We start from the raw sequence: 24,254 nt of genomic DNA on the forward strand, positions 1-24,254 counted from the left end.
CCTTTAAAATTTGTTTTTAGCCTTAATTAGTTGAGATGTTCATTTTTCTATGCAAAGCATCATCTGCACTCCCATCGTTACCCCCATCCCTCTCCTCCCCTCCCCCTCCCAGGTCCCGCATGGTTCTTGGCTGGGGAAGTCAGGGCCAGCCGGCCACAGCCTCTGCCAGAGGCTGCAGGGCGGCGCCCGCCGTGGAGCCCTGCTCTCTAGGGCTCAGCACGGGTCTATTGTGCTGCCTATTGTTACCAGCAGCTGCCACCTAGGCTCAGCCCCCTCCCCCACCCGCCACGCAGGCTCAGGTGACACACACACACACACACACACACACACACACACACACACACACACACACACACACACACACACACACACACACACACACACACACACACACACACACACACACACACACACACACACACACACACACCCCAGCCTGGAGGGAAAACCCAAGACATCCAAGCAAGTGTGGAAATCTTTAATTAGTTCATGTAATTTCTGACAATTGTTTTCCTCAGTGCCATCATGGACTTACTTCCTATACCTTACTTAAAATGCACATAGTGAGAAGTTATTCCCTGACAGTCATTTTTGTGTAACTACCAGTCACTTATCCTTTTGCAGTAAGATGAAAGTGGGGTGAGGTGAGGGGGATCTGACTCCCTCTCAGGAATGACCCACGGGCTGTGCATGCACACAGCCCAGACCAGCGAGGGTCGAGTCCCATCCCAAGTAAATGAGAGCAGGAGCCGCTGGGAAGGGCTGGAAGGCAGCGGGAGTGGGCCGGTGGCGGGAGTGGCAGGAGCGGAGCGCCGTCTGGAGGATGGCAGATCCGATGGCGGGAGCGGCAGCAGTCACCACCGCGGGAGGCGGGGTGGAGGCGTCACTGTCCTCAGGCGGGAGAAGGGTTAAGATGGGCCCCAGAGAGAGCACTCTACCTGACAGCCCATGCGCCACGCAAAAAGCGAGTTTCCTATTTCACGACAGCAGCAAATTCATGGCAATGGATTATGAAGATCTGGATTTTGTCTCCTAGGTAAACCACCACCTTCCAGGAAGTGGGGTCCCGACGGGCCGGTCCCACTCCCAGGAGGGGCTGTGGACGAGCCCCAGTGATTCATATCCAGTGACTTCTGGCAGCGATTGACAAGAAGAGAATCCTATGTGGGCACTGGTGCCCTGGGGCTGTGAGGGCACAGGGTCTATGTGGCAGGCAGACCAATGTCCAGAGGAGAAAAAGCACACAGGTGCCCCAGCCCCAGCGCCCAGCGCCCAGGGCAGCCACCCAGAGGCTCAGGTGCGGCCTGGGGGCCTGAGGGGCTTCCTCTGGCGAGTGGCCCCCAGAGCCAGGGCAGCTGCTGGCCCTAGGCCTGGCCCTCCAGGCGGGCCACAGCCTGCTTCAGGTCCTGCACAACCAGGTCCACCTCGGCCGTGGTGGTGGCTCGGCCCACGCTGAGCCGGAGCGCGTTCCTGGCCACGTCGAAGGGGATGCCACAGCTCATCAGCACAGGGGACGGCCTGCGGGGGGGGGGGGCGCTGTCAGCGGCCCGTGTGCACCTTGGGCCCCTCCTCTGGGCCAGTCCTCCTGTCGTGGTGGTGTGAACCCAGTGGGCCTGGCTGCGTGTCCCCCGTTCCTGGTCCTCCCGTGTCAGGAGGACACAGAAGCCTCCGGAGGCCTGAGCCTGAGGGGTCACTGACCCCTCGTCCCTCCTAGGTGCTGCCACCACCCCGCGCACTTACACAGCCAAGCCCCAGACCCTTCACCCACATGCCTCAGTTTCCTCCTCTGAGAAACGGGTCCGCTCGTGTGGGGTCATGGTGAGTGGTCCCTCAGCACTCCACTGGTGACTTTCCCCCCCACGCCCAGCTCCCTCCGGTGGCTGCGTGTGGGGCTTCTGGCCCTGCGGGCCCTCCTCCAGGAGCTGGGCCCCGGGCAGCTCACAACGCTGCCAGCTCTGGGCCTCCGTGGCCACTGGCTGCCCATCCCAGCGCTGCTCTCCCCAGAGTCCGCTCCTTCGTGGGTCGACATCCGCCATGGGTACCCACCCCACAGTGGGCCTGGTACGCAGGCCCCTGATGCCCAGCCCCACCACCTCCACTGAGAGCTGGCCGTGCCCAGAGTACTCACTGGTCCCCTTGGTCCGAGTGGCATGAAGCCCCCACACTGGCCAGCAGCGTCTGGCACTGGGCAAGCACCATGCAGCCTGCAAAGACAGCACGCACCCTGAGCCGCCCTCCTCCTCCCTCCCCACCTGCTCCTCCCCACTCCTCCCCCATTCCTCCCCGGCCCTGTTTCCCCTACTCAAGCCACCCAGGAAGTTCCAGCTAGGCAGAGCTCGGCACCCAGGAAAACACGGCCCAAGGCCTGGCCGCTGAACAGCTGACACTTCTTAGTCCGGGCAGCCTTGACAGTGGGATCTCTATGTAATCGACCCAATGTCTCACTTAACAGATTACGGCCCCAACGGTATTTGCATCTGAGCCTGCTTTCACGCAGACCGGGCCCTCTTCATGCAGACGCTGCCCTCCTCTCTCACACGCACAGGGACTAATTTTCTAAAAGCCACTGATTGCTGGCATAGACCTGCTGTGTTTCAACCAACACAGGTCACCAGTGATTACAGAAGGGCCGATGGAGATGACTTTCCACAGCAGGCCATCCGGCCAGGGGATGGGCAAGCCCTGCTCTTCCTGGCCGGTGAGAACAGGCCAGGTGTCTTTGTCAAAAGCCACTTGGGGATGTGCACAGACCTGGTGGGCCGATGCAGCCGCGTGCCCGAGGAATCATGGTCACACGTCCCGGGTGGGCGTCCCAGGAGCCCATGACACCTGCGGACGTGCAGCCGCCCTTCATTCCTAGCCAGCTGGTGCAGCTGGTCTTGCTTCTGCTTTCCCCTCTCGAAAGGGTGTACAATGATGAAGGAAATCAGATCAGCTCATTTAAATGGGCTGATTTTCTGTCCCTTTCTAACAGTTAGTGACTGCTGTGGAAAACCAGAGCTCCATGCTCAGGGCAACTGGGAGAAGCACAGGTCTGCAAAGATGCTGCCAGCGACCAGAGCCTCCGGGAGCCTCGGCCAGCCGCACCTCAGCCCACGGGAGCCGGGCTCGCACCCAGGCTGGGTACAGCTGTGCTCACGCCAGCACACGCCCGGCTCACAACACGAGCAGCGTTGTCCTCTGGACAGCTGCTGGCTCAGACACGAGTTCATGAGTCAAAGCACACACCACAGAGCTCGGGTCAGGGCAGGCCGTTACCTTGAAGCTGGGGTCCCCGGATGGAAAAGTTGCAGGTGTTGGGCAGCCGCTCTGTCCCTGGAAAGCGGCTGTTCAAATGGATCCTCTTACCAAATTCTGCCTGAAAAAAAAAACACAACCAAATGACATAGTTCACGATAGCGTCAGAGACACCCTACCTGGCCCAGCAACTAAATGCTAAACAATCCATCTCTGGGAAACAATTTCAATTTGAAAATATTTACCTCTCAATAAGCATCTACCGATAATAGCTGAGAGCGCCAACACGGGACAAGTCCTGTCCCGAACTCAGACTCTGCAGACACCCCGAGTGTCTGGGCTCTGGCAGGCTCCCTCTCACCCGTGAAGGCTGGCTTTCTCGCTCCCGGCCTTGTGAGGACTGCTGACCCGGCTCCTCCCTTCCCTCACGTCGCACTCCACCGGCCAGTTCATTCACAAGGACAAACCCGCGTGGCCGCCGCGGCCCGGGCGCCCTGCACTCACCAGCAGCCTCTCCTCCAGGTAATCGCGGACATGCCTCATGTGGGCCTCGTACGCCTCGCAGTGCTCCGTCACCAGCTCGGCAGCCTGGGGACATGGGGACAGAACGCTGCCGGAAGCCGAGCCTGGAGGCAAAGCCGGGGGCCAGGGCAGCCCAGGCAGCGCGCTGGCTCTGCCCGGTCACCACCGACCCTCTGCAGGGCAGCGGTGACCAGGCCGCCTTCCGTGTGCGGCCCCTTCTCGATGGCACCAAGCATCCAAGCCCCAGGGGAGCCCGAACCCTAAGGAACGCCCACGCCTGAGTGGGCAAGACCAGGGGTTACGTTACACGGGCGAGCTGCCCCACACTCTCGTCTTGCAGGGGGCACACCCCTTGGGGTGGTGTGACCCCGGGACCCAGTGAGTGAAGTCTGGAGCCGGGTGGCACCCCCGGCATGAAGCCCGTGGGCTGCAGGTCTGCTTCACCATCTGGCTTAGTTTCTGGGGACGCAGCCTTGGCCACAGAGCTACAGCGGGGTCAGAGACGGGCCTGAGCCCCACGGGACCGTGCTGCCCCAGCAGGCGTGGGGCCTCGGGTCCCATCCCCAGAACTGCAGAAGAATATGGTTTTGAATATTCTGGATCAAGACGTGTTTGTTCGTACTTTCTTCCATCCCGGGATACTGAGGCAGGGAGGGCCGAGCGCCCGCGCTTGTGGAGCTGAGGAGCCACATGCAGAGCCGGTGGCACACACACGTCAAAGTCTGAGGGAAAGGCCGTGTGGGGGCAGAGGCCGTGCAGCCGGAAAGCAGCCCTGAGAAGCCCTGGTGCTGCTGGTGCCCCGCTTTCCTGCCACAAACCTGCAGCCCCCAAGAAGCCCAAGGGGCTGCACAGGCCATGGCGGCCCCACATCCCACAGATCCACTAGGACCGGAAGTGCAGCCATGATGGCCAGCAGGAAATGCACACCTGCGGCCGCCCTGGGGTCACCAGAAAGGAGGCTGGGCACCGTGGCTCACACTCGTACCCCTAGCTCCTCAAGAGGCTGAGACACGAGGGCTGAGGTTCAAAGCCAGCCCAGGCAGGAAAGTCCGTGAGACTCTGATCTCCAAGTAACCACCAAAAAGCTGGAAGTGGAGCCACGGCTCACGTAGTAGAGAGCCAGTCTTAGGCACAAAAGCTCAAGGACAGTGCCTGAGTTCAAGCCCTAGGGCTGGCTGGAGCACACGCAGGCACACACACACACACACGCACACAAACAAGGAGCCTTTCTTCTTTAAATCTAAGCAGATTCTCAAAGGTAGCTCTCAGGTCCATCGGGGAAATCCTTTGCTTATCCTGGTCGGTCACTACTGGAATGTGACCTCTCCCCCCCACCCTTCCGCCCTCAAGCCCAGGTCCCTGCTAGCGCTGACGGCAGACCAAGGCTGCAGGACTTACCTTCCCAAGGCCGGCGATCATGGGGGTGTTCTCTGTCCTGTAGGAGACAAGGGACCATGCAGAGGAACAGATATGCAGGAGGAATCCACACCGACCTCAGTATTATGTACAGAGTCACAGCTCTAAACAAACACTTCACAGTACTCCGTGGCAGCTGCAGCCCCTGCCACCACCATTGACTTCCTATTAGTCCCAACCCAGGGACAGTCCACACAGCCTATCACAGACCACACACTATCACAGCATGGACAGTGACCATCTTATCTGCATTCTTTCTTTACCTGGAGAAAGCCTGTCTCCTTCCGTGTGCCTCTTTGGTCCCCCATTCCAAACCAGCACCCTGTTACACCCAGGCCCACTTGAAAACCAAAAGTGGCACTGTGGCTCAGGTGGTAAAGTGCTCTCCTTGAGCTGAATAGCTCAAGTGCCCAGGCCCAGAGTTCAAGCCCCATGACCAACCAAAAAAACCAAAAAACAAATTACTGGAAAGTATTCTTCTTCTTGCTTTCTGGGAGACCATGAATAGAGATGGCATTTCTTTTAATCATGACAAAGAATTCCCTAGAGAAACCATCTGGGCTTGGAAATGTGTTTGCTTGTTTTTTTGAGACAGGGTCTCAACGTGTAGCTGAGACTGACCTGAAATTTGCTACCTAGAGCCGGGAGACCTTGAACTCATGGTCTTTACCCTCACCTCCTGAGTGCTGGGTCACATGCATGTGTTACCACATTCAACTTCTGGAGATTTCTTTTTGGGGAGTTTTTTTTTTTTTTTTTTTTTGGTCAGTTGTGGGGTCTGAACTCTGAGCTTGGGTGCTGTCCCTCAGCTCTTCAGCTCAAGGCTAGCGCTCTACCACTTGAGCCACAGTGCCACTTCTGGTTTTTTCTGCTTATGTGGTGCTGAGGAATCGAACCCAGGGCCTCATGCATACAAGGCAAGCACTCTACCACTGAGCCACCTTCCCAGCCCCTCTTTTTGGGGAATTTTAAAGCTGCAAAGTCAACTTCCAAGTAGAGATTTTCAAATAAATGTGTAGTTTGTAGTACTTCTTCATTATCTTTCTGACGATGACAGGGTCGGCCGCGATGACACTATTTCACTCTTGACATGGTATTTTCTCTTATTTGTCAGGCATTCTAGAAGTTTGTTTTTTTTTAATAGAGTCAGCTCCTTTTTTCCCCCAATGATTTGTTTTCTTGTCTTTCTGATTTTAATTTCACTAACTTCTGCTCTGTTATTTCCTTTTGTTTGCAGTGGGTTCATTTTGTTTCTAGTTTTCCAGATAAGAGCTTAGGTTATTATCTTGAGCCTTTTCCTCTTTAAAATATTCATTTTAGTGCTATGAATCTCCCTCTCAGCGTTGCTTTAGCTGCATCCCATGATTTTTGTTGTCGTTTTGTTTTGTTTCGCCAGTTCTGGGTCTTGAACTCAGGGACTGGGGACTATCCCTGAGCTTCATTTGCTCAAGGCTAGCACTCTGTCCCTTGAGCCACAGGGCCACTTCTGGCTTTTTCTGCGTATGTGGTACTAAGAAACCGAACCCAGGACTTCATGCATGTGAAATGAACACTCTACCACTAAGCCACATTCCCAGCCTGCATCCCATAGTTTTGATAGGTTGTATTTCCATTTTTCTTTAGTTCAATATTTTTAATTTTCTTCAAGACATCCTCTTTAAATTATAGTTTAGAAGTGTTGTTTGCTTCCAATTGTTTACAAATTTTCCTATTATCCATTATCTCCTTTGAGTTTGATTCCACTGCCATTGGAGAGAAAAAGTTATATCAATTTCAAGTACTGTGCATGCTGGCACAGTGTATGATGTTAGTAGATACGGGAGGTCATTTTGCTGTTGCTAGGTGGAGTGCTAGGTAAGTGATCAGTTCCTTGGTTTTCTGTCCAGCTGATCAAAGTACTGTTGAGAGAGGGGTGGTCAAGTCTCCAACTGCAATTGAGCATTTGCCTGCTTTTCTTTTTTTAAAGCCTTGGTTTGCAGCCTTTAATTTTAGTCTGCCTCTATTCTTGAACTTTTTTTTTTTTTTTTTTTGGGTCCAGTCATGGGGCCTGAACTCTGGGCCTGGGCGCTGTCCCTCAGCTCTTCAGCTCAAGGCTAACGCTCTACCACTTGAGCCACAGCGCCACTTCCGGCTTTTTTCTTTTTGCTTATGTGGTGCTGAGGAATCGAACCCAGGACCTCATGCGTGCAAGGCAAGTGCTCTACCACTGAGCCACCTTCCCAGCCCCTTGGACATTTTTTCTAATTGGTGTATCTCAATGTTCACAGGACTGGGTAAGGCTCCAGTGGTAGAAAGTCCACGTAAACATACATAATTACTGACAAGGAGGGCTTAGGCCTGCAGTTTTATTTCATTAATTGATATGGATTGGCTGATAGGAAGCTGGTCTTGTGCTGCTAGGCATGCACAGAACCCGTCAGCTGCATGCCCCGTCCCTCCTCCCTCTGCTCCTTTAGTTTCTGTTTATTGTCCTTCTGAGGGATACTGAACAGTTTTCAGAATTAGACTCATATATGAAGATTTTAGGTATATCTCTTTGTAATGTATTCAGCTCTGTGATCTAATAGTAAAGCTTTCAATACTCTATTGATGTAATTGTATTCTCTGCTTCAAATGAAGGAATATTTATCTTTCTGAAGCTTTACTCATAAAATGATCTTAAATATTTTCACAAATACATTTACAACCACACCCAAAATTATTATAATTTTTGCTTTTGCCATCAAGCAAAATTTAGAAAATTCAAAAGGAGCCAGTCACCGGTGCTCACATCTGTAATCCTAGCTACTCAGGAGGCTGAAATCTGAGGATTGCGGTTCAAAGGCAGCCCAGGCAGGCAAGCCTGTGAGACTCTTATCTCCAATAAACCACCAGAAAACCAGAAGTGGTGCTATGGCTCAAGTGGTAGAGCACTCACCTGAGCTGAAGAGCTGAGGGATAGTGTCCAGGCCCAGAACTCAAGCCCCACAACCAATACCACAACAAAAATACCCACAAAAAAAAACTAACAATAACTCAAAAGAAGGGTTGACTTGTATTTGGTGACTTCTCTTTGTTTTTCTGTATCTGACAATGTCTCCATTTTCTCTTCATGGAGAAAGGGTACATGACCAAGAGTGGGATTCTGTTTTTCTGTTTGTTTGTTTGTTTGTTTTTGGGGTCCGGTCGTGGGGCCTGAACTCTGGGCCTGGGCACTGTCCCTCAGCTCTTCAGCTCAAGGCTAGCACTCTACCACTTGAGCCACAGCACCACTTCCGGCTTTTTTCTTTTTGCTTATGTGGTGCTGAGGAATCGAACCCAGGGCCTCATGCATGCAAGGCAAGCGCTCTACCACTGAGCCACCTTCCCAGCCCCCAAGAGTGGGATTCTACACTGAGTTTTCTTTGAGCATCTTAAAAGTTTTACACAACTATCTTCAGGTCTCCATGGCATCTGAAGTGGTGCTGTGGCTCAAGTGGTAGAGCACCAGCCTTGAGCTGAAGAGCTGAGGGACAGCGCCCAGGCCCAGAGTTCAAGCCCCACGACCAAAAAAAAAAAAAAGAAAACCCCAGGACCACAATACAGTGTTCCTGTTTCTCCCTTTTGGGACGAAGGTGCTGGTATCACATAGTTTCCTGGTTAAGGATGGCTGTGCATAACGGCGTCCTGGGGTATCAGGAAGGAGGCTGGGTGGCGCTGTGGCCCGCTGGTGCCCACCGTGGGGAGGGCAGAAGCAGCTCTCAGCCGTGCGGGCCCAGCAGCACCGAGGCAGTGGCTGGGTCAAAACAAGAAATTCAGGTGTTCTGAAGCAGTTAAGAGTGCTTTCCTTTGTGTTCTGAGTCACCCCAAAGAGACGGCCGCTTTGGGGTCCTGGCTGTGGCAGCCCCCCCCCCCCGATGAAGAACCACGCGGCCCGTGCTTCCCGGGGACGAGACGGAGCCGTCACCGCCCTCTGGCAGCCGCACGGCCAGCAGAGCAGAGGCGCGCTTAACTTTCTACCTTACCCTGGCCTGAAATTCCGCTCTTGTCCACCTCCAAACAGCATGGGGTACAGGGGCGTGAGTTTACCGAGCCCTCGAACATAAAGTGCGCCAATCCTGGGGCCGTAGAACTGGAAGGAAAAGTCAGCCATGTATCCACTGTCAACGGCCAGGACCTACTTACTGTTGTGCTAAGCACTCAGGAGTGCTGTGGGGCCCGGTCCTCCCGCTTCCCGCGGCCTCTGCTGAGTGTCCGCACGGCTTCTGATCGGCTGGGGTCACAGAGCCCAGCCTGGGCAGGGGTGCTGTGTGCTGGCTCTCCCCCGTGGTGGGCAGAGAGCCTCCACATGAGGCCAGAGGACTTGTGAAAGGAGGCTTTGTGCAAGTGGGAACAAGACATTGCCACGGGTGGCTCTTCTTTGACTCTACGCCTCCAACAGATACAAGGACCTTTCAGGGGCCAGCCCAGGAGCACAGACCACTCCCCAGAAGCCCAGGGCCCGGCTCAGGTGACACGGCACTTGACGCACACGTGGGAAGCCACGCGTTCAATGCCAGGGCCACCTAAACAGAGCACTGCGGAAAAGACCAAAGCTTTTGGAGGGTCTTTGCTGTGAATGCTTGCCCACACTCCCACCAGCGGTGAGAGTGGCCAGGCCGCAAGTTACCCTGAGAAGCACATTTTGATTGTTAGAGACGACAGTGACTTCCGGCCCCCACGTGGGCAGACCACACCCGCTGCCTGCTAACCCCACCGGCCTGGCAGTCTGCCCAGAGACCAGCTCCCGCCGCTGCTCCGCAAGGGGTGCGCATCCTGCTGTCCCCGTCCCTCACCTCAGAGCTCCCCGGGAGACCGCCCACGGGTGGTCACCGGCGTGCCCAGGGCCTGGCGCTGCGGCCCTGGTGCTGGGGGAGCACGCACTCGACCCAGGTCTGGCGCCACCTGCAGGAGGAAGGCGGCCTCTGCAGACGTACCTTGTGGCCCACAATGGTGAGGAAGTCCACGCCCAGTTCCTCCACGTCCACACGCCTCTTCCCCAACGCCTGTGCGGCATCCGTATGCACCAGAACACCAGGCAGCCCGCCCGCGACCCGTCTCTGGTTGAGCGCTTTGATGCGCTGGCTTATTTCGGGAACAGGCTGAAGTGGAGGAGAGAGACAGGCGGCCGGTGGCTGGGCTGTGAGAAGGGCTGGTGAAGCCCCCTGGGGTTTGAAAAGGGCCCACGTACCATGATGACGCCCGTCTCGTTGTTGGCCAGCATGATGGTCACGAGGCAGGTGGTGGGGCGGACGGCCGCGAGGATGTCCTCAGCCTCGGCCTGCCCGCTCACGGTGGACACCGGCACGAAGGTCACCTCTGAGATACAAGACACACGCATGAAGGCATCTCACAGGACGCACGGGCGATTCCCACAGTTGCACCAACAATGCACAGTTGGAGTTCAGAGGGAACAAAAGCCACGCAGTCCAAGGTGGTTGTCGACACAGCAGCAACCTGGTGCCACCTGCAAGCAGGCTGGGCTCCCACGGTGACACGCGAAGCCCGGGCACCACCCCAAGTCAGAACAATGTGAACACCTGAAACACTGCAAAGAGCCCCAGGTGGTAAGTGGATTCCACTGCGGAACAAGCTAGCCCGAGAGCTTCGCCAAAACCAACAGAGCAAGGGTAGAAGAGTTGCTCCGGGGGAAGTGCCCGCCCAGCAAGCATGAGTTCAAATCCCATTGCCGCCCAACACTACACACCCCAACCCAAACACACCAAAACAAAAACCAAAAGCTAGAGCAACAGGCCCACACTCAGTGGAGCCGGGGGAATAGCAGCAGGCGGGCGGGCATTTCACACAGACATTGTTGGGACCAGGGCCAGCCAATGCCAGCCCTGCTTCCGCCTCCGCCATCTCAGGGTGAAAGTGCACAGGTCAAAGCTGCACACTGCAATGTGGAATCCAACGCCTCCCAGGCCGGGGAACCAAAAACAGCAGGTGTCGGGAAGACAAGCAAGTCTTATTTTATTTTATTTTGTCAGTCATGGGTCTTAACTCTGGGCCTGGGTGCTGTCCCTCAGCTCTTCAGCTCAAGGCCAGCGCTCTACCACTTGAGCCACAGCACCACTTCCAGTTTTAGAGATAAGAGTCTCACAGGCTGGCTTTGAACCACGATCCTCAGGTCTCAGCTGCCCGAGTAGCCAGGATTACAGGCATGAGCCACCAGCATCTGGCTTTTTCTTTTTTGACAGTCCCGGTGCTTGAATGTGGGGCCTTGGCACTGTCTTTGAACTCTTTTGCTCCAGGCTAGTGCTCTACCACTGGAACCACAGCTTCACTTCTGGCTTTTTGGTGGTTAATTGGAAATAAGTCTCATGGACTTTCTTGCCCAGGCTGGCTTTGAACCACAATCCTCATATCTCAGCCTCCTGAGTAGCTAGGATTATAGGCTTGAGTCCCTGGTAACCCACTCCACAGCAAGTCTTAAACAGATGTTTTAATAGATGACCTAAAATGCAGTTTTCAGCAAAACTCACAAGATAGGCAAAGAAACAGCACAGCATGGAAAGACAGGCAGCCGGAAAGCAAAAAGGAACTGCTTGCAACCACGCTGAAAGTAGCAAGCAGCCAGGGTGCTGTGCACTCTGGAAGCCAGCACAAAGGAGGCTGAAGTAGGAGGATTGTGAATTCAAAGCCAGCCTGGGCAACCTAGCAAAACCCTGCCTTAAAAAATAAAAGGAGGGCTGGGAAGGTGGCTCAGTGGTAGAGCGCTTGCCTTGCATGCCTGAGGCCCTGGGTTCGATTCCTCAGCACCACATAAGCAAAAACAAAAAAAGCCCGAAGTGGCGCTGTGGCTCAGGTGGTAGAGCACTAGCCTTGAGCTGAAGAGCTGAGGGACAGTGCCCAGGCCCAGAGTTCAGGCCCCACAACCGGACCCCCAAAAAATAAATAAATAAAAATAAAAAAAAAATAAAAGGAAATAAAACAGTAAAGAAAGGTATCTTATCAAATAGAGATATCCTCAAATAGAGAAATGCTGAGAAAGAATCAAATGGAAACTCCAGGGTTGAAAATGTAATAACTGACAGGAAGAAGGTGCTGGAGAGGCACCAGTCATTGGCAGAAAAGACCCATGCGGGGCCTGAGGAGAGCCTGACAGAAATGATGCAGCCCAAGAGGTGAGAGAAGTAAATGGGGTCACAGAGAAATGTGGGGCATGGTTAAGACTACCAAATGTGCAAGATGCGAGTACTAGAAGGTGAGAACGAAAGGAAGAAGCAGACAGAACTTCTGAGTAGTGTAAGGAAAGCGTGAAAAACTCCAGGTAAGAGAACACAGAGGGCTGGGAAGGTGGCTCAGGGGTAGAGTGCTTGCCTAGCATGCATGAAGCCCTGGGTTCGACTCCTCAGTACCACATACACAGAAAAAGCTGGAAGTGGCGCTGTGGCTCAAGTGGTAGAGCGCTAGCCTTGACCAAAAGAAGCTCAGGGACAGTGCTCAGGCCCTGAGTCAAGCCCCAGGACTGAGGGGAAAAAAACCACAGATATCCCTTCCTAGACATGCTGCAGGAAGCACGCTGAAAGGCATGAGAGGAAAATGCCAGTTCTACACAGGGCGGCATTCTCGTCAGAAGCCAGAGGGCTTCGGAGGCAGCGTGGACTTAAAGCTGAAAGAAAATATCATACACAGCAAAACTACCTTCCAAAAGGGAAGATAAATAAAGATTCCAAGACACACAGAAGCAGAGAGGAAATGACTGGATGTCTGCTGCACAGAAAAGACAAAAGAAAGCTCCTCCTGCTGGCAGCAAGCCCCTGCAGACTGCAGTCTGAATCCCCGTGAACAGGAAACAGAGAACCAGAAAAAGTAATCATTTAATTATGAAGACAGCTTAGCTATGTATTTCTTTACCTTTTTTTTTTTTTTTTTACTGACTTTAAAATTATTGTATAGCGGGGCAGCGGTTCACACCTGTCATCGTCAGGAGGCTGAGATCTGAGGGTCGCAGTTCAAAGCCAGCCCGGGCAGGAAACTCCCTAAAACTCTTGTCTCCAAAATACCACCAGAAAACCGCAAGTGGTCCTGTGGCTCAAATGGTAGAACACTAGCCTTGAGCTGAAGAACTGAGGGACAGCGCCCAGGCCCAGAGTTCAAGCCCCAAGACAGACCAAAAAACAAAAGTTATAAAACATGATGTGCCTAATTATGTTGTTGATGCTAAACAGAGGAATGAAAATATATTTGCAATAATAAGCACAAAGAAGGTGGATGAAAGCAAAATTGTATTGGATTAAAGAACTAACACTGCAAACCTGCAATACCAGCACTTAGGAGGATCAAGAGTTGGAAGCCAGTCTGAGCTACACAGTAAGATCCAATGCATTGGGTGCAGGGTCTCTTGCCTGTAATCCTGGCCTGTAACTCTAGTTACTCAGGGGGAGTATACAGGAAATTCTGACAAGGCCAATTCTTTAAGGGGAGTAGCCTCTATGCTGAGGTGGTCTTGGCTCCTGGCAGCACCCAGGCTGGGTGGCATTGTACCACCATTAACCCTAGCGTCACTGGAGGTCTCTCAGCCACTGCCACACTTCAGATTCAAAGACACAAAGAGCGAAAGCAGAAGGCCGAAAGAAGATATTTATTTAAATGTCAGCTGCCAAGACTACATTAAAAAGAAATACAATGATTTACCTTTTTAAAATGTCACTAGAAAGCCAGGCACTGGTGGCTCATGCCTGTAATCTTAGCTACTCATGAGGCTGAGATATGAGAACTGAGGTTCAAAACCAGCCCAGGCAGGAAAGCTTGTGAGACTCTTATTTCCAATTAATCACCAAAAAGCCACAAGTGGAGCTGTGGCTCAACTGGTGGAGCGCTAGCCTTGAGCAAAAGAGCTCAGGGACAGCACCTGGGTCCTGAGTTCAAGCCCGAGGACTAGCACAGACACACACACACAAGTACTGGGAACAGAAACTTTCATTAACTAGGTAATTTTTTTTTTCCAGCCACTCTGAGGGCAGCGCGCCGCCTCGGCTCTCTCGCGGCTTTCCCTCTCTCACAGCTTAACTCTACCAGCTGCGTCATGCCACTGCTTTATGCTGGAAACTGCTGACAAGAGGCTCTCAGGCTTTTCTGCCCATGCTGGCCTCCAACAGCAATCCTCTAGGTCTCAGCTTCCTGAGGAGCTAGGATTACAGGAGGGAGTCACCAGAGCCCAGCTAAGAGAAACGTTTTATCATAATAGAGTTAATTCTTTTAAACTATATGACAAATACAAACATACATGGACCTGAAAATAGAATCTCAAAATACATAAAGTAAAAACTGACAAATTTTAAGTGACAAAATAGATACATGATCAATATAGTTAGATAATTCAACACTATCTTCATAATAATGGATACAACTTCAGGCAGAATTTTAGCAAGGAAACAGAGGGTCTCAACAACCAGACTTGGCAGACATCTAAGAGACACTCCACCATCAACAGTGGGAGTGCATTCTGCACAGGCGCACATGCAACATCTTCTAGCACAGATGATATGGGCAGGCCAATAAATAAGTGTTAAGGGCTGAGTGCGGCTCAAGTGTAGAGATACTGCCCAACAAGCAGGAGGAACTGAATGCAAAAACTTCAATACCACAAAAAGGGGTGGGAACTAAAACTTTTAGATTAAAATCATAAAATACACTTTCTAATAACTCTGGAATACAAATAGAAATCAATAACAGAAAGAAATCTTAGAAATTAAAAATACATAGAAATCAATCAAAATATAGCTAAAACCAAAATATAGCTAAAGCAATGTTCAGAGGGACATTATTTCTGGAAATTTGTGCCTACCTTAAAAGTAAAGAAGATTTAGCCAGGAGCCGGTGTCTCACCTCTGTAATCCTAGCTACTCAGGAGGCTGAGATCTGAGGATCACAGTTCAAAGCCAGCCTGGGCAAGAAAGTCCATGAGATTCTTATCTCCAATAAACCACTAAAAAACTGGAAGTGGCACTGTGGCTCAAGCGGTACAGCGCTCGCCTTGAGCTGAAGAGCGCAGGGACAGCGCCCAAGCCAAGTTCAAGCCCCACGACCGACCAAAAATAAATAAATAAATAAAGTAAAGAAGATTTTTTAAATCAACTAATCTTTCATCTTAAGACACGGGACAGGTCTGGGAAGATGGCTCAATGGTAGAGTGCTTGCCTTGCATACATGAGGCCCTGTGTTAGATTCCTCAGCATCACATAAGCAGAAAAAAAGCCAGAAGTAGTGCTGTGGCTCAAGTGGTAGAGTGCTAGCCTTGAGCTGAAGAGCTGAGCACCCAGGCCTAGAGTTCAAGACCCATGGCCAACAACAACAAAGAGAAAGAAAGAAAGAATGTAAGAAAGAACGAAAGAAAAAAGAAAGAAAGAAAGAAGACACAGGATAAAGAAGGTCAAATTAATCATGAGATGATTAGATTTAAGTGGAAATTAGTAACATAGAGAACAGAGAAATACACAAAAATCAAACATTGGCTTTTAAAAGAGTTTAAAAATTAAAAAAGGACAACTCTTCAGCTAACTTGAGCACGTGTTAGAAGGAAGAACGAGGGCTGGGAAGGTGGCTCAGTGGTAGAGTGCTTGCCTTGCATGCAAGAGGCCCTGGGTTCAATTCCTCAGCACCACATAAGCAGAAAAAGCCAGAAGTGGCACTGTGGCTCAAGTGGTAGAGTGCTAGCCTTGAGCTGAAGAGCTGAGGGACAGCACCCAGGCCCAGAGCTCAGGCCCCATGACTGGCAAAAAAAAAAAAAAAAAAAAAAAAAGAAGGAAGAATGAAGCAGTGACCCACTCCACAGGTGTGGGGAGAGAGGGGCGTCCTCGGAGAGGGGAGGACCACGGTCCAACGCTGCGATCCCCGGATCTGACAGAGAGACAACAGATGACACAGGCAAATTCCCAGGACACAAACGATGGAAAAGGACCCGAGATGACACAGGAAATCTGAACACACTTGTAACAGGTCAGAGATCAAATCAGCAATTAAAAATACCCCAAAAAGCAAAGGCCCAACCCAGACATGGTCACTGGTGAAGTCTACCAAACACTTCAAGAGGAAGTGCTGTGTCTCCCCATAGGAAGCTAGAAGAGAACATTTCCCTGTTAATTCTAGGAGGCTGATTTTACCGACACCAGGCAAAGATCAAACAAGGAAAAAAAATTGCCAACCTACACTTCTTAGAAATACTGATTTTAAAAACTCTTCAACAAAACACCAGTGGGCCAAACTTAGAAACATGAAAATGATTGTATATTTCATGATCAAATAATCTTTCTTTCCCTTTCCCCCCACCCTCCTCTCCCTCTTCCCCTTCCATGTTCTCTCCTCTCCTTCTCTCCCTTTCTTTTCCTGCCCTCTTTCTCTCTCTCCTTCAGACAGGGGTCTCACTAAGTACTCTGGGCTGGCCTCAAACTTACAGTCCTCTAAGTGCTAGGATTACAGTTACATGACACTATACCAACAGGAATGAGCCTTTCAACAAATGAGATGAAGTCCCTTCATGTCCACATGCAAAGGAAAGAATCTGGACTCCCACCTCACGCCATACACAGAATTAACCAGGGTACAAAGTACTCTAGAGACTGACTGTGGGCTGCACATGAAAACACCCCTTAGGAAAAAATATAGAAATGAATCTTCTTGACTTTGGGTAGAGCAAAGTCTTCTTAGACATGATATAAAGGAGAAAAAAAATGAATTAGACTTCATCAAAAAATTTTCATTTGGCCAAGTGCTGGTAGCTTATGCCTGTCATCCTAACTACTCAGGAGGCTGAGATCTGAGGATCACAGTTCAAAGCCAGACCAGGCAAGAAAGTCCATGAGATTCTTATCTCCAATTAACCACCAGAAAACCAGCAGTGGCATTGTGGCTCAAAGTGGTAGAGTGCTAGCTGTGAGCAAAAGAGCTCGGGGACTGTACCCAGGACCTGAGTTCAAGTCATGCAACTGAAAAAACAACAAAAACTTTTGTTCTTCAAAGTTTGTTCTTCAAAGGATACCACCAAAAAAGAAGAAATGAGTCTCCAAAATGGGAGCGATGTGTGCACATCAGACTTGCCAAGGAACACGTGTCAACTACTCACATACATCCTTACAACTCAACCAAAAGGTAAGTAATCTGTGAAATATGGCAAGAGATGGGAGCATAGTCCTGGTTGAGCGCTTGTCCAGCTAGCAAGCTGGAGGCCTGGGGCTCAGGCACCACGGAACAAATCCAAAAACTGCGCAGGGATTTGAACAGACATTTCTACAGAGATTGAAACAAATGGGTAATGAACACATGAAGGATGTTCAGTACCATGAGCCATCGGCAAGTCACAAATAGGAACCACAAGGAGATACCATTCAGGATCCCTGGGGCAACTTTACTAAAAAGGGCAAGGACCTGAGAAACCAGAGCCCTCAGTCGCTGGCAGGAATGGAAAACATTGCTGCTAATTCCAAGACAAAGGCAGAGGTCCATCACAGTCAGCTCACGGTCAGCCAGACACAGCCAGCGCACGAGCAGTGATTCCACTCCCAGGAACAAGCCCAAGAGAAACACTGTCCATGAACAAACGTGTACACAATTGTGTTCATAAGAGTACGTATGAGTGGCGGTATTCACCAGCCCAGATGGAAGCAAGCTGACGTCCATCCGATGACGAGTACGCCGGCAACATGTGGTCCGTACACAGTTCGGCACCGTCCAGCCACACGACGCCGGCCCGGCCCTGCCCACAGGCCTCTAGTCCCAGGCTCTGGTCCAGGCCAGGTCTGTGTTCACTTACCGGCCACTTGTTTCTCCACCAGGTGCTCCAGGGGCAGCCGGATCGAGTCGTGTTCCACTGTGCACGTGACAACGTGGGGCTTGGCACCCTCGGCGGGGCCGGGCTGCTCCGCCAGGTCCCCCCTGGAGGCCTGGCATTCGTGGAAATGTCTCACCACAGACTGGATCACTAAGTTATTGGACTGCAGAGACACAGCACAGAGAGGCTTTACGGGGGTCCCGGGGGAAGAGGGGACACGCTCCCGCTCACTTCCCTTTGTGGTAACAGCCTAGAGCTCAAGATCTGGAGCCACAGGGCAGTGCCAGTGATGCCCTGAGTCCCGGCCCAGGCCCTCACCACCTCCGACCTCCGGCGGCTGCTGGCAAGGTGTGTTGTCAAGTTTCAGGCTTATTATTCTTTCCTCTGTGCTGGTATTGGGGTTCAAACTTAGGGCCTCATGCTTTTATTTTTCACCCAAGGCTGATGTTCCACACTTGAGCCTTTCCTTTACTTGTAGCTTTTTGCTGGTTAATTAGAGATAAGAGTCTTACAGACTTCCCTGTCTGGACTGGTTTCAAACCACGATCCTCAGCTCTCCACCTTCTGAGTAGCTAGGATGACAGGCGCAGGCCCCGGCGCCCGGCCTGCACACTGTGCACTATTTGCCTGTGAGCCGCCCGTGCGCTCGATCGGCTTGGGTAGCAGACACCTGTCCACTACCCAACGAGTTCCCCGATGACTGGAATGAAGCTCATTCCTCAATGAAAGAATTCAGTGTCTTCCACCTGGCCTCCCTTCACCCGGCTGGCCTCAAATTCACACTCTGCCTGTCTCAGCCTTGTGAGAACGTTTTCCTTCAAGCTTACCTTCTGAGTCTGACTGAATGAACAAACCCATCGCTTTCAACCGCACAATGACGTGAACAGGCTTCTATTTATATATTTATACATCTATAAAAGCTTCATATTTACATCTTTTTCCTTTCCACTCTCTGCTCCTTATGGTACTGAGACTTCAGTGGGCAGAAGTCTGATGACCTTTCCTTTGCGCTTCTTGTGTTGTCTGGACCCTTGTGCTCAATGGGTCAGACTTTCCTCTGGTCCCACTGCCTTCCCTCCATCGTATAAAACAGCCGCAAGACCCACCACAGAATTCAAGAGCAGGAGGGCGCTACTGCCTTGCGCGGAGGGCAGCGCTCCTGGCACGGGTCTGCACAGCAGGACTTGTGGTCACCCTTATCGGTGGCAGATCTCACCCGCCACGCTGGCTCCATGTATCCCTGCCAGAGAGCCACCCGCCTTCATCAGGAGCTGTTAGATTTGGTTTCTGCTCAGCCAGGTCTCTCTCGTGGTCTTGCCCTTTCCCAAGTCTTGCCTATGGCTTTTGTGCTTCCATATAGTTTCACCTGAGTCCATCTAAAAGCGTAAGAAGTGGCGAGGCTGTGCTGAGCCGGCAGGTGAGTTTGGACAGAATGAAATGTTCACAGAACCCAGCCCTCCGGTGCGGAGCGGGAGGTGCTGGCCCAGAGCTCAGTACTGCCTCCGGGTGCTCAGGGCTGCTCCATGCTGTCCTTGTGGGAGGTCTTATACATTCTTCTTTACTAGACTTATTTCCTAAGCACTGGGCATCTTTGATATTCTAGCAAAAACCTGCTTGATGCTGGCTTGCCAAGCTTTTTTTCTACCTATAACTTCTGCTGCAACCAGGCCCTTGGGGCTTGGGTTCCCGGCAGTTTCGTTATTCCAGCTCCTCGGAGGTGGAGATGCAAGGCGAGCCCAGAGAGGAAAGTTCATGGGACCATCTCAACCAACAGGCAGTAACACATGCTTGTCAAAACCCAGTGCTGCTAAAAAATTAAGAAAACAAACTTTCCTGTAAGCTGTAACAAACTGTAGCAAGCTCCAACAAACTCTTACAAACTGTAACAAGCTCAAGTAAGCTGTAACAAGCTGTAACAAGTTGTAACAAGCTGTAACAAGCTATGGACGCCCCAGGTTTGGCTCTGAGTGTTTGCAGGGAAGTGGATGGCCAGTGCTGCTGAGCAGAGGCTGCAGAGGTGCATGCAGAGGCGGGTGTGGGAGGACCCCTTAGTCCCAATTCAAGGAGTAGGAGTGGAAATTCTCTTTCACACCATAGCTGGGCAAAGCAGGTTACTTCATGCAGGGTGGTACACCTATGCTACAAAAATCTTCTCACAGGCAAAGTGCTAATGATATCAAGGTAATAATTTACAATGTAGTAAAACCAAACATGTTCTTTCCTTAAAAAAATTCAGCTGGGTGCTGGTGGCTCACACCTGTCATCCTAGCTAATCAGGAGACTGAGATATGAGGATCACACTTCAAAACCAGCCCAGGCAGGAAAGTCCGAGAGACTCTTATCTCCAATTAACCACCAGAAAACCAGAAGTGGAGCTGTGGCTCAAGTGGTAGAGTGCTCGCCTGGGGCTGAAGAGCTGAAGATTCTGAGTTCAAGCCCCACGAGCAACAAAAAAATAAATGAAATAAAAAATAAAAAAATAAAAATCCAGATTCCAAGAGAACTGTACCTCGGTGCCCCCAGAGGTGAAGATGAGGTCCTGAGATTTGCCTCCGATCATTCTCGCCAGGGCCTCCCGCGCCCCATTTATGATGTCCTTGGCTTTCCTTCCTTAAGAGACCAAAGAGGCTTATTAGCATGGCTTCTCAGGGTCCCAGCAACACAGGCTAGGCACACACCCACGCCAGGGCGAAGGGCAGCGTGCCAGGTCCCGCCCCGTGAGCACACAAAGACCGCCCCTCACACACCTTGGCAAAGGGGAGCAGGAGGACATTAGCTAAGTCAGGAGCTCAGGGTGAGCGGAAGCCTATCCCCAAGGTCCCCTGTGACGCGGCCAGGGGGCAGGAAGCTAGGAGGTGCAGAGTGGCACAGCATCACCACTGTCTTGCGTCCACACACGGGGCCAGCGCTCACCTCACACTGCAGCGGCTCTCAGGACAGCCTAGAAGAAGGTTCTATGCCTGGAGGGGAGGGGGGGAAATGGGGGGCTGCCCCAGCCACTGCCGGGGAGGGAAACAAGAGCCAGTCCCCCTGGGCACAGAAAAAACACTTCAGGGCTGGGAAGGTGCTCAGTGGTAGAGCGCTTGCTTTGCATGCCTGAGGCCCTGGGTTCGATTCCTCAGCACCACATAAGCAAAAAGAAAAAAGCCGAAAGTGGCGCTGTGGCTCAAGTGGTAGAGCGCTAGCCTTGAGCTGAAGAGCTGAGGGACAGCGTCCAGGCCCAGAGTTCAGGCTCCACGACCGGAACCAAAAAAAAAAAAAAAGAAAACATGCTAAAGCCAATTAACCACCAGATAAGGCTGGGAAGGTGGCTCAGTAGTAGAGTGTGTGCCTCGCATGCATGAGGTCCTGGGTTCGATTCCTCAGCACCACATAAGCAGATAAAGCTGGAAATGGCGCTGTGGCTCAAGTGGTAGAGCGCTAGCCTTGAGCTGAAGAGCTGAGGGACAGCACCCAGGCCAGCGTATGAGCTCCCTAATTCTCTCCCCCTGTCGGGAGATGCTGCTAGGGAATTCTGGCTAGTGATAGTGGCTGTGGCAGGAAAATCCCAGAACCCACCTGGGCTAGCCCCAAAACGTGAGATCCTGTCAGGCTGTACCCCCAGAAACCATAGAGCTGGCCAATGCTCTGTTTGAAAAGGTAGGTTAGCTCATCATAAACCACAGTTAAGATGGGTAATCTAATTATTCCTAATTAACATCAAATAACAAAGGTAAGGCTCTAGCCTGCAAGGCTGTCCAGCAAACACAACGTAATACAGACACCTACGGATCTGTTTTCCCAAATCTCCAATTTAAAGCTCTATATTACAAGGATAAACCAAAAAGAAATAAGGACATTGATAATTATAACTAGTAAATCTAAAAGCAAGTTTTCCTTCCTTGTTTCTTTTTTTGGTCGGTCATGGGGCTTGAACTCTGGGCCTGAGTGCTGTCCCTCAGCTCTTCAGCTCAAGGCGAGCGCTCTACCACTTGAGCTACAGCGCCACTTCCGGTTTTCTGGTGGTTTATTGGAGATAGGAGTCTCACGGTCTCTCCTGCCCGGGCTGGCCTTTGAACCACGATCTTCAGATCTCAGCCTCCTGAGTAGCTAGGATTACAGGCGTGAGCCACCAGCGCCCGGTTTTCCTTCCTTGTTAATAGGTCAGGATTCTATCAGTGATACCATGACATAAAGACATATTTGTGAGGATCAACTCTTCCAAGTATGTAAAGACCTGAAGAAGTCCTGGATTTACAAACAACTTCTTGTGTTTTGGCCATGGGTCTTAACCGGGCCTGGGCACTGTCCCTGCGCGTTTCCACTCAAGGCTAGCCCTCTGTCACAGCAGCTTCCGGTTTTCTGGTGGCTCACTGGAGATGAGGCTCATGGACTTTCCCACCTGGGCTGGCTTCAAACAGGGATCCTCAGCTCGCACTCCTGAGCATGAGCTACAGGACCTTGGCTACAAACAGCTCTTAATAAGTGACCTTTCTCAGCTGGGGAAGTGAAGTGGGACAGCTTGTGAAAGACTTAGCTCTAATTACAGTTTAGAGATCCTGGCCACAAGACTGCTGCCCAGGAACTTCTCAGAGAAAACAATGCAACATGACAGGTGGGCACTTGGGTTGTCAGGGCAGCCCTGCGCCTGCCCCCGAACCGAGGCCTCTGGTAGACATACCGGCGGGGTATGGGCTGCTGGGGTTTCCCCAGGCCTCTTGCATGGCCTCGGTCACAGCCTGCATGACTTGGGGCTCCAGGGGGGTGGTGGCGTTATAGTCCATGTAAACCTTCCTGAGGGAAAAGGAGAGGCGGCTGGGATGTGGACGGTCACAAGAGGCCCACACCAGGCCAGAGCAGACAGTGCGCCACCACCAAACCCTCCCCGCCCTCCAGTCCCCAGAACCCACCCAGGCCCGCACCCACAGGCTCAGCCGCTTCTCTCTCTCCTCTTCCCTTCCGGCCACCCCTTTCTCCGGCCTGGATTAGGAGCAAAGGTCGGAGGGCCTAGGTCACCCAACTCAGACGGTGACGGTGACGGCAGAGGAGTGACCCCTCCTCGGGAGGGGTCAGAGGGCAGCTGCTGGCGACACACCACTGATTGCCAGCGCCTGTTGAACTCTTGGGTCTGCCCTTCGCCCTTCGCCCTCTGCGCTCCCCTTGGCCTCTCCCCAGGCGAGTCTGGAGCTCAGGCCTGGCCCCAGCTGCTCGCCTCCCCGGGGCTGCCGCCTCTCCCCATCTGCTCCCCAGCATCGTTCCCTCCTGCGTTCCCCCCCCTCCCTCCGCAGCCAGGTTCCTCATCTGACCCACAGAGGTGGCGGCTGCGGCACCCATCCCGGCGGCGGGCGCCCCGCGGCCCGGGAGATGGCAGAGCAAACGCCACAGCGCCCGACGCGTGGCCCGCTGCGGGCCTCCGCCACCGGTGCGGTCTCCAGCGATCCCGCGGCCACGCCTGCGCACCGCAGACTGCTGCCTCGCCAGGCGCCCCTCCTCCCGGGGCTCTCGGGGCTCCTCCCAATGCTCCTCGGGCTCCTCCCAGTGCTTCCGGTGCTCCTCTCGGTGCTCCCGGTGCTCCTCTCGGTGCTCCCATGCTCTCAGTGCTCCTCCCAATGCTCCCGGTGCTCCCCGTGCTCTCGATGCTCCCCCTAGTGCTCCCGGTGCTCCCCCTAGTGCTCCCGATGCTCCCAGTGCTCCTCCTAATGCTCCCAGTGCTGCTCTCAATGTTCTCGGTGCTCCTCCCAGTGCTCTCGGTGCCCCCGGTCCGGGGTCCGCAAGGCCACCCCGCCTCCCGCCCCGCCGGGCCTGCAAAGGGTTCCGGCGCCCTGCGGTCCCGCACCCGCCCCGCACCAGCCCCTGCGAGCAGCTGGACTCCTCGGCGATGCCGTCGAGTCAGGGGGTCGCCCCGAAGAGGCCCGCCCGAGGCCCGGGAGCATCCTCGGCCGCGTGCCGGGCGGGAGGGCACCGGGGGTCCCGGACCGCGGGGTTTTCCCGCCTCCTCCCGGGCGCTCGGCCCGTAACGCCCCGAGGGCTTCCCGGAGGAGGGCGCCCCGGCCTCCCGCCCGCCCAGGCGCACCTCTCCGGCGGGCTCTTCTCCTGGCGGCCGCCCGGCTGGCTCCCGGCGCGCTCCCGCGCACTCCTCCGCGGCGCCGTGGCCCCATCCATCCCGGCCCACCCCCCCCCCCCGCCCGGCTGGACCCCAGTGCAGGACGCCGGTGACCGAGCCCGCCGTACCCGCCGGGGCTCCGCGGGGGAGAGGGCGGGGCCGCGAGGCCGGAGCGCGTCCGGATTGGCTGCCGTGTGCGCCTCGGCCAATCCGCGAGCTCCGAAGCGG

The 24,254-nt window shown here is 53.1% G+C and overlaps 1 protein-coding gene across 1 annotated transcript; it reads right to left on the bottom strand.

The window, feature by feature from the left end:
• Window positions 1–463: 463 nt before the first annotated feature.
• On the bottom strand, window positions 464–24,160 carry Scly (selenocysteine lyase). The gene is made up of 12 exons (XM_070008276.1): window positions 23,997–24,160; window positions 22,605–22,717; window positions 20,454–20,554; window positions 17,927–18,107; window positions 10,364–10,491; window positions 10,110–10,274; window positions 9,159–9,265; window positions 5,158–5,194; window positions 3,742–3,825; window positions 3,259–3,358; window positions 2,129–2,204; window positions 464–1,518 (listed from the first exon to the last, which is right to left on the bottom strand). Exons 1-12 carry the CDS (start codon window positions 24,083–24,085, stop codon window positions 1,365–1,367), a joined length of 1,335 nt encoding a protein of 444 aa, XP_069864377.1. The 5' UTR covers window positions 24,086–24,160; the 3' UTR covers window positions 464–1,364.
• Window positions 24,161–24,254: the final 94 nt, after the last annotated feature.

Source organism: Dipodomys merriami, unplaced genomic scaffold, assembly GCF_024711535.1.
Source record: "Dipodomys merriami isolate MVZ:Mamm:240054 unplaced genomic scaffold, mDipMer1.0.p SCAF_1, whole genome shotgun sequence".
NCBI classification, from domain to species: Eukaryota; Metazoa; Chordata; class Mammalia; order Rodentia; family Heteromyidae; genus Dipodomys; species Dipodomys merriami.